Source organism: Hippocampus zosterae, chromosome 13 (assembly GCF_025434085.1).
Source record: "Hippocampus zosterae strain Florida chromosome 13, ASM2543408v3, whole genome shotgun sequence".
Taxonomy (NCBI): domain Eukaryota; kingdom Metazoa; phylum Chordata; class Actinopteri; order Syngnathiformes; family Syngnathidae; genus Hippocampus; species Hippocampus zosterae.
The window spans coordinates 18,745,046-18,755,495 of NC_067463.1; the positions used below are offsets into that span (position 1 = coordinate 18,745,046).

General features: G+C 41.9%; 1 protein-coding gene across 1 annotated transcript; it reads right to left on the reverse strand.

The window, feature by feature from the left end:
- Positions 1 to 32: 32 nt before the first annotated feature.
- Positions 33 to 10,442, reverse strand: LOC127612549 (uncharacterized). The gene is made up of 6 exons (XM_052083231.1): positions 9,859 to 10,442; positions 8,886 to 9,748; positions 8,404 to 8,502; positions 6,195 to 6,558; positions 1,560 to 3,071; positions 33 to 713 (listed from the first exon to the last, which is right to left on the reverse strand). The coding sequence occupies exons 1-6, from the start codon at positions 9,959 to 9,961 to the stop codon at positions 403 to 405; spliced, it is 3,252 nt and encodes a 1,083-aa protein (XP_051939191.1). The 5' UTR covers positions 9,962 to 10,442; the 3' UTR covers positions 33 to 402.
- Between the last annotated feature and the right edge of the window lie 8 nt (positions 10,443 to 10,450).

Below are 10,450 nucleotides of genomic sequence, written 5' to 3' on the forward strand. Positions count from 1 at the left end.
CTTATGCAAACAAGTACATCAACACTATGCAATTAACAATAACAAAATTTATTAACGGTTTGTTTTTTGTAAATACAGGCTTATTTTTTTCCACATACAGTATTAGTATGGAAAATTATTTCAGTACCCAACCACTTTTCAAACAAAACAATTTTTACACATAACAAGCAACATTTTACATGCTTTTTCAGATTAGGGATTGGAAACAAAACTGCAAAGAAAATGTGAGATACTAGTGTTGCCATATTTCTCAAACAAAAACACGCAACAGGATATATATAAAAGCCTATCATACAAAGAGTCACTAAATTCGGCATCTGACAGGCATAAAAGTCCAACAACACAGAGAACACTAGGAATGACCTCTACTCACACAACAAAAAGGAGGAACACATATGAACATCAGGCATCGCCCGTCACATCAATTTCTCCTTCCTCGTCACTTTGTGTAGCATCAGTGTCGCTGACGAAGCACTCGCGCTGCCAGGTGAAAGGCATTTTTTCTGGGGAGGAGAGCAACACGTCTACTTCGATTGTCCCTTCTTTGCTGCCTTCTGGGCTCTTTGGCGACCCAGTGGTAGCAGGTAGGCATGTACCGATTTGGGGGTTCCCATTGAGCTCCAAAGGCATTTGATTTTGCCGGCTTGGCTGCCTGTCGCAAGGAGAGCAGCCTGGATTGTAATTTTGAGGCGGCACCACAACAGAATTCAATTCTGCAAATCAAAGGAGAACAAGCAGTCAACTTTCCTGCTGACTTTTGTATAAAAGAAAGTTCATTTGCAACAGCAGTGGCCACTGGTTTTGCCTTCCTCATGAATTGATTCCCATATGTTGAATTGCTCCTTTGAGATGGTCGATATACCAACATCAGTGACCGTTTACTCTCGCTGTCCAACATCCAAGAGTGTTCTTCCCTTTGCTGGCAACATTATATTAGTAAACTAATAATTTTTTTAAATGCATTTTACAGCTTTGCACATTCAACATTTGCATCTATGTGGCTCGCCATTTTTTCACAGATGAAGATTGAAAAGTCATGGTGATACATTTTATGTTTCAAATCAATCAATTTGCACTCAGGAGACTTCTGTTTAAGAAAAAGTCAAGTGAATAAGCAGTTGCATGTGATATACCCGTTTCAAATGAACCAAAAGAAATTCTTAAGATTGTTGAAATTAAAATAAAAATGGAAATGTGAAACAGACTGGCTTACTGAAATTTGTTGAACAATATTGTTGTTCAATGTAAAGAATGTCAGCCAAGGTCGGCCCCCCCGACATTTTACCACATAAAATCTGGCCTCTTGGCAAAAAGTTTGGACACCCCTGCTCTAAACGAATAATGGATGATCAAGGTTGTCGTCATTCAGTTTGATGATTCATTTCTAAATGAATCATTTCATTTTGACACCTCCACATTAAATGTTTTCCACAAAATCTCAACTAAATTGGTCTTTTGTCGACATCAATTAGTTTCTTCTAGTTTTCCTCACCGCCTTGACTTTCACAACGAACACATCGGAAAGCTAAACACCTATTGTATAACATGTATAGTAGTACCTTGCATGTGGGTCGTCTGTGTTTGGTCCCCCTCGGACTGTTGAGGAATTGATCTCTTGACCACGTTCGCCGACGGATGCGCGTCACTTAAGACAGCCTTTCTAGAAGACCTCCCCAAGTCTTTCTCCTCGGTCGATTCGTTGAGAACGGGACTGCCAGTTTGATTGACAGCAACACTAACGTTGGCAGAGGATTCTTCCTGAAGCTCAATAACATCAACGTCTTCATGATCATCTCGGCTTTCATTTGCTTGCGTTCTTAAGTTGTGGGCCTTCAGAAACGTCTGCAATTCCTTGAAAGCAACCGTTTGTTTGGGCTTATTGTACTGCTCACTAGGCTGAGCAGCGCTTTTAACCCTTTTCAGTGTAACGGCCTCCTCTCCTTTTCCATTCCTCATTTTGGGTCTTTTTCCTTTTGCGACGTTACTCTTTCCCAGGTCGATCTTTGACAATTCCTTTTCAATGTTCTTCTGGTTGTCACTCAATATGACAGCAGGGGCCGTGTTTGGAGAAAAACACGCCTTCCTCTTTTTTGACGGTCTCCCACGTTTCCGCTTGAAGAGACCGACTTGGTTTGATGCAACAGAAGGTCTCAGGGCCTCAGACTTTGTATCTGGCATACTTTGTGGGCATGTGACACTCGAAGGCACTTGAGTTGTTTTCATAAACGCCGTGGTCTTGAGGCGGGTTTGGCATGAGCTCACCGATTTGGAAGATACCGTGTTTCTGCTTCTCTCTTTCAGATGGTTCTTTGCGGTTGACTCTTGGTTCTGTTTGGCCGAAAAAATGGGCGGTGATTTTTCAGAACCTTTGGCCAGATTTCTTTCTTTTGCCAGGACATTGTTTCGTGACATACTAACCGAGCAAATGCTCATGGTTGTTTTGCTTTTAATTCTATCACAGATTGAACCGGTGGCATCTTGTGGATAATCAATGCAGACTTTCCTTTTTTTAGGAGGTGCATTGCCATCCATAGCAACAGCATTTTTACATACTAAAGTTTTCTTTATCTTCTGGGGGTAGGATTTCCTCTCAGCAGCCGTTGGACACACTCTCGCCCTGTTTTTAATACGAGGTCGGGTGCAGCTTAGGCTTTGCTGTGGTTCACACACCGGCTTTTTCAGGCGTTGCATTGGCCGGGAGTTTCGACGTGCCTTCAATAAATGGGGATGTTTATGTTCTCCGTGAAAAATCAGTAATCCAGAATGTTCTGGGATCAGAGGTCTTGCACAGTGAGGCAACTGACAATTACGAGCGACTGGGTCATTCATTCCTACTGAAGGGAAAGACTTGATTGGAGAAAGGCACCTCGGGAGCCGCAAATCGTTCAACCAAGGCGGCGAAAGCAAAGACAAGGGCTGCCGCTCCGGGACTGGTGGGTAATTTCGATCATGGTGGCTCAGTCGATTTGTTTGCCTCACGGAGGATGGATCCAAAAGAAACGGTTGATGTGGGATTTTCACACCGCTAGATTCACCAAGTGGCACACTTTTGGAGTCGAGTTGTTTCTGAGCTGTAAAGAAAAAAAAAATCCAATCAGTATTGTTCAAAAAAATAAAAATCTTTGAAGAGTGCTACAAAGGCAGCAGCAACATATAACAGCAGCAGTTGTGTGCCAACAACCCGAGAGTTGGTTAAAATTATTCAATACACTCATAAAAAAAAACATTGAATCACTCCATTCCATACCCCCTCAGAACTCCCTGAGGCACACGGTCGAATGCCTTCTACAAGTCCACAAAACACTTGTAGATGAGTTGGGCAAGTTCCCATGCCCACTCGGTGGTATATTAAGATATTTTGTGATGTTTTCTTTAACCAATGTATATCTTCTCAGAGGTAAACTCTTGAACCTGCTTTGGAATAATTGCAAGTAAATGATTACAAGTCCGTGCCACTTGGTTACACAACAAACAGTGTGGCGTAGGGAGGGATGAGAATGGCCACTCACCCCTCCCGATGCACACACTTTAGAGGATAAAAGGAGGGGAGCGATGCTACTTCAGCAGAGTCCGCTGTGGGTTACCGTACGAACGCCCAGCTCGTATTGAAGCTCACTCTGCTGAGGGTGTTGGCTCTCCACCCTACTGGCACACGGTAAGAGTTCTTTAGCTTCATACAACTTGTTTGAACGGTGTTATCATTTCTGTGTGGGACCAATAAAGTGCCTATTGTTGGTAGCCAGAAGTGTCTTGTCGTTATTTCTGAGTGCCCATCTCCGACGATCCTTTAAAAAAACTTGATATTCATTCAAATTGAGTATCAGAAGTGTTTCAAAACACTCGGCCACACTGCCGAGGGTATATAGGCCCACAAGATCCAGAGCCGTAAGGAACTCCGGGAAAATCTACTCCACCCCCAGAGACCCTTCCACAGAGGAACGTTTCAACCACCTCGGTGATCCCAGCCATGTATACATTCTGCATTGTGTTCTTTGGCACGAGTGCCCAATCCAGGGCTGTTCCCCAGTCACATCTGTGGTCAAATTTAACTTTCAAACAGGATCTTTGTAATGTTTGGTTATGGAACTCAAGCAAACCATTCTTACTCCAAGCAGCTATGGTGTTTATCCAAGTGTTAAAATTCTATGCCATCGTCTCCTATTTCATTATTTAACCCTATTGTCACTGCAAAGCCAGTTGAGTGGGCCAAGGACACAAAACTAACTGTTGCACTATTACACTCGGCTCCTTGGAGGTGACAGCATTGAAACGAATTCAATGATCAATGATGTGGATGTATTACCCATTTAGTTCTAGTTCATGTCAATCCACTGCTACGGTTTCGTGGTAGCGAGATGCCACGGGGGTGGACCGACGTCAGGGTTCGATGTAGGCTTGCTGTGCGTGTGACATTTGCCTCCTGCTTCTTCTAGAACAGAAGTGAACTCAACATTTCCAGCATTCTTCAGTTCTTTGAGTTTATCAACTGAACCGTGGCCGAACTGCTCGTGAAGTTTCTTTACAGCTTTTGCATTTTTCATCAGTGATATTTTCTGAAATAGCAAGCGCCATTATTCATGTATGCATTACTTGCGGATTCTTTTTCTAATATGCAGTATTTGTACAGCAAATGTCATGAAGAATGTAATTTCAAAAGCTAACAGTTGTTTCAACAGGGCTGTGGTATCTTGCTTCAAATCTAGCACAGCCTCTGCCTGCTCTCTTTCGGGAACTTTTACTTGCTAGCAAGGGAATGTCTGATGGAACCACTTGTGTTTCCATGCGTCATTTTGTTGTTCGTATGTTTGCTGGATTTAAAATAAATAAATACATTCTCAAATCTTCCATCTTTGAAAGGCTTGCTGCTTTCAACGCTTGTCGCTTTTGGCGTTTCACTTTCATCCAATCCCTGTAAATAGTTCGAGTCACTTTTCTCCACAGCTTCAACCATGAATATTTCTTTGGAAAACGGCGTTGTTATAATCACATGCCTGATCACTGCCCTGACTTTCATTTGCCGTCTGTACATGTTCTTTCTTCTGAGGACAATCTTTTACTAAGTGGTGTGTGCTCTGAGAAAAAAAATGTCCTGTTCCCAAATCAACTTCGTCATGCCATTATCCTTGTCATCATCTGCTTGTATTTCCAGATTTATGTCCCATGTTCCACTTTTTTTCTTTTTTTTTTAAATCCAAGTCCGTCACAGTTGTCAGCATTTCCACTTCATTTTTCTAGTTCTCACAGGACTTTCTTTCATCAAAGCCCGGGAGCAATCTGTAGCCGTTAGCAGCTGACATCCTCTGCTACCATGCTAACCTCCACTGATAGAACACATTCGAGTTGTTTTGTCCATAATCATTATTTGATGCTGTCAACAGCTTCACACAACCACTTGCTCAATAACAATAAAACATATAGCAGACTCCTCACTCACGTCATCAGTGCACATTCCCTCGTAACAAGTTGATAACTGCGGTAAACAACAGAATAAACAGTAAAATACTTTAAACTTACTTTTCTTTGATGAAAAGAGGGGTACCACCAATTCTGTCCATGTGTACAAAAAGTACTGGCCGTGGAAATTCATAGTACAAAGTACATAGTTCTTTGAAAGTTTCCAGAAATTATCTTCAAATATGTATGATGTATTTGGGGTTGTGGGGACACTGATGTCAGGGTGTTAAAAACAAATTAGATAATCATCCTGGCAAACAAAGTCAAATGAATGAATGAAATCCATGTTCTACCTTGACTGTTTGTGCGCAAGAACGTTTGGCACTTGCCACTTAAAACACCGTCAATATCACCGCACACTTTTTCGTCAATCGGCATTACATGATTAAATGATTTCTATCTGGAATCATCCCATCAGATTAGAAACAGTTGAAGAAAATGAGAATTAACAGTTATCTTGAAATATATATATATATATATATATATATATATATATATATATTTATATATATATACGTGTAAACCTGCATTCTCTTGTGGCTTCAAAATCTGTTTAGACTTTACCACCACAAACAATTAAAGGCAACGGCAAATGTTAAAATTATGAATAAAATTAAACTAATTACATAAATGCTGCTCTATTTGTGGCTGTGGTATATGCAGCAAACCAAATCTTTGTTAGCAGCTACAAAAATACACAAGTGTTGAGTAAAATAATGGAAACACATGCATTCAAATACCTGCATTTGTTGATGTATGGGCACTTTGTTCCACAATGTTCTGGAAATGTTGACATTCGGCTGAAGGTATTTTACTTTGCCCTGTGTCACCATCTGGAACTCCCAAGTCAGGTAGAATGTTCAGACCCATCATGATGTCCTCCAGCAGCTTTTGTATTTGCTCATCAGATTCTTCTGCAAGGCCCTGAGGCTGTGGAACACATGCTGGCGGAGGCGTTCCATTTTGGTGTGGAGCGCTATCATCAATGAAGTGATGTGACGGTCCAGGTATAGTACTGAGGTGGGATGGAAGTTTAGTCGAGCAACTGGGTTCAGCTTGTGCAACATGGTGATCTGACGTCAGAGCTGCAGTTGGGTGTGCCTCCTACAAAGAGATAAGGACCAATAAGATCAAATATAATGAAATCCATCTATCTTCTGATCCGCTCATCCTCACGAAGGTCGCGGGGCGTGCTGGAGCCTGTCCCGGCTGTTTTCCAACAATCGGCGGGGAACTCCCTGAACCGGTTGCCAGCCAATCGCAGGGCACACATAGACGAACAACTATCCACGCTTACACTCACACCTAGGGACAATTTAGAGTGTTTATTAACCTGCCACGCATGTTTTTGGAATATGGGAGGAAACCGGACTATCCGGAGAAAACCCACACAGGCAACGGGAGAACATGCAAAGTCTGCATGTTTTAAAAAAAAAAATTATCAGGGTTCATTTGAGATTGCAGAGACGTTTGTCAGAACCATGCAAACAGTTTTTCCAGTCCCCGTCACATTTTGAGAGCTCTGATGGTTGAGCGGCATTCTCAAAGAGATATGGGTTTACATTATAGGTAGCTACCAAAAACGTTAGCCTAATGTTACTTATTCACTTGATCGGCTACGTTATAATGTCGTCATTGGGAACTCCGGTTCGTACAGAGCCATATCCTGCCTGTTTTAGAGCTTTATTTACTCCAACGCACCTGATCTAATTGATCATGACCGTTTCAGGCGTCTATTGGAGTGCTGAAGAGATGATCGATTCAATCGGGTGTGTCTTGAAGTAGAGGGAGATGAAAAACAGGCAGGATATGTCTCTTGACGAAGTGGTGTTCCCTAACCTGTCATAATTTCTTGGCAGAGAAGCTCAAACGTTTCCTCCTTTGACAAAGACTTGCTAACCGGAATAATGGAGCAAATAGAAGGACAAGAAAACAGAAAGCAGCACAGTGAAAATGAAATATACTGTTTGGGAGCAACAACCTGACAGTTACATCAGATGAACCAGAGTGAAAGAGAACAGAGATGTTGCTCAATTAAAGCTTGCTGGGAAAAACTAAAACAAAAGAAAACTGCCGTTGGCGGGTCAGGGGTATTTCTGTTACAGCCTTGTATGTTGATGCAGAATTTCTCTTCAGCTCCAATTCATTACAAATTTAGAGAGTATTGACCCTGCCTATCAATTTTGTGTGAGGTTTAAATATAATTTAAGATGGAAATATGAATAAAAATGCGATTGGCTGGCAACCGATTCAGGGTGTCCCCCGCCTACTGCCCGAAGACAGCTGAGATAGGCTCCAGCACCCCCCGCGACCCTAGTGAGGATCAAGCGGCTCGGAAGATGAATGAATGAATGAATGAATATGAATAAAAATTGCGCTTTCGAAGTACAGTAGTAAGTACATTTCATATCGAGACCTAATGATTTTCATTTCTGGGCAACCAGCAGATGGAGCAGCTGTAACAAATAAGGAAATACCAACAGGAAGAAAGGATGGCCAGATTAACAAACAAACAAAGCAAAAAAATTTAAGACCCTATCCACCTCAGTGTAGACGAGTGTGTGTGTGTGCCGAAACTTTAGGACCTACTGTATATGGTACAGGCTCGCTGGTTTCACACATTTGAAAGATGAAATTTAAAGAATTTGTCGATTGCTGTTAACTTGTTTTGTTTCAGTTGCAATGTTGATTTAAATGTGAAGCAGGTTTTGCACTGAGGTTTTAAGGTTCCCCAGCCTTCCCGTCCCGCTGTTTGCGTTTGTCCCCAAATACAGAACTGCACGACTGCATCAAAGCTGCTAACAAACAGTCCTTACCATTGCGGGTCTAGAATTGCGCCCACATATTGAGGGATAAAAGCTATTCTTGTGAAATAGAATCAACAAATTTCTTGAAAGATTTAGACGATAAAAGCAAAATTTTGTGAGTCTCCTACACTGTGTATTTTACCTGAGATAAAGGGGCGAACCCTGACGTTGTCTCATCCTCATCTTGAATGGACACAACCTCCCATAGTTTTTCTTTTGCCTTCCTCCTCCTCAGCTTCACCTGCAAAGTATCAACACACTAGTTTACGTAGCCTGACCCAAGATGAGGATAAAAATGTGTGAGAAAGTGCACACACACCCAACGAAAACAAAATTAAGACATGACCTGAGTCCTAAAGGCCACGCGCGTTACAGCATATCCTCAAGAACCCTTTTACAAATTTCTCTACTCCAACACCCTTGTGTTGCAGGGTATCAAATTTGAACAAAACAAAGTGAATTTGTCATCTGTCAGTTTCCAAATTGAGCAAAGTGTATTTAAGGCTAAAACATGTAAAGTAGTATGTAGATGTAACCAATGCCATTCTACATACTTAGACCTGAATAGTGTTTCAAAAACCGTGACATGCAGGGGTTGCAACATTCACTTTTACTTCTCTGTACCTTAAAAGAAATTTGTGTTGACTTCACCAGTTTCATCTTGGCCAGGTTCTTCTTTGCTATATTGGTAAATGCAGGCCTCCTCTCTGTTGAGTTGGGATTTTCATCTTCTGTCATCTTCTTTGCTTCATCTCTGCTTGTCTTATTCTGGTCCTTTGTTTGAGTCAGCACAAGGGCACTGCCACTAGAATCAGAACATCCATTCTGAAGCCTCTCAGAGAAGGAAGTGTGATCGCTTGAACTACAGGACTGATTCCTGTACACTTCGCCATTTGCGGTTGGACTTGTAGAGGCAGAGGGTTGGTATGAAATAGATTCATACACGTCTAAAGGGAAGTTTTGGGATTGAAATGTGAAGTGTTCCAGAGTTTCTGGATGAGTTTGATTGTCTAATGGAGTTTGTGTCCCAGTGGATACACAACTTCTCTTCTTTGCTGAACAATGTGTATCTTTCTGTCCTGCCACCTCGGGATGCACATGTGCATCTTTCCTCATACTGAAATTAGCACACTCTCTGTCAGCAACTGTTACAGCAACTGTTAACGTGCAACATTTACTGCAAATCCCGACCCGATTCTCCTGGATTTCCATGTCCTTTGCAGACTCATTTCTCTGTCTCTCTATGAGGGGTGCGATCCCAAACTTCTGGACTGCATCCATCACATCATTCTTTTCCACGCTTCCATTTACCTCCAACCCCCCTGAATAGAGTAGACCAACGAGCTTCAAAAGGGTGTGGGCCTTCAAAGACTGAAGATGGAGCTGGCGTTTTTGCCCAGATGGAGGAGACGGTGTGGATGACAGCTTCTGAGATAAGTAAGGGCTAAAAGCAGCCAGAACACAGCTGTGGGTGGGCACTGAAATGCCTAAACAAGAGAATGACGAATACCATTAAATCCAATTGCTTAAGACTCGGATCATTGTAAATATATTTTGTTTTTTTTGTTGTTGATTTTTTTAACCCTCTGGGCCTCACCCTCAGTTTGCAAAAGTGTATCACAGAACTCGGCGCGGTTTTGTTGTCTCTGGAGCTCTCCAAGAAGCTTCATCTCATAGTCCCGCAAATGGTAGTGCTGCATGTTTCATTGACAATGGAGGGTTGCTTGGAAACCTAATTAAAAGCAACCACACAGTAAGTCTTCTACTTGCTAATTTTGGGCCTGTTTTTATTTTGACGTGATAAAATATGCTCCAATCGTGTGAAAATGACCCGAATTGAAATACCATTGGCCTCCATTCTGAGCAGGTGGTTAGCCGCCGTGTGCACGTGGTCTTCGTGTAAGATTTTGAATAGTTATCAATATTTAAAAAAAAAAAAAATTAACGCTGAAAGCGACAATTGGCCGTGGAATGTCCTGATATTAAACTACAGTATTGCAAAACATTAGTAAGTATACGGCACATAAGTATGGCGAATGTGCAAACAGATGTGTCAATGACAATCAGTTGAAATGTCATCCTAACACATGGTCATCAGCGCAGCTAGCATTCTAGAGTTCATTCATACATTCATTCATTCATCTTTCGAACCGCTTGATCCTCACTAGGATCGCGGGCATTCTATTTTA

Excerpts from the sequence above, each read along its gene's own strand:
- LOC127612549 (XM_052083231.1), bottom strand. The coding sequence starts at position 9,961 with ATGCAGCACTACCATTTGCGGGACTATGAGATGAAGCTTCTTGGAGAG. Across the intron at positions 9,749-9,858 it reads TACACTTTTGCAAACTGAGG|GCATTTCAGTGCCCACCCAC; the intron begins GTGAGGCCCAGA and ends TCTCTTGTTTAG. Across the intron at positions 8,503-8,885 it reads CAACACAAATTTCTTTTAAG|GTGAAGCTGAGGAGGAGGAA; the intron begins GTACAGAGAAGT and ends GATACTTTGCAG.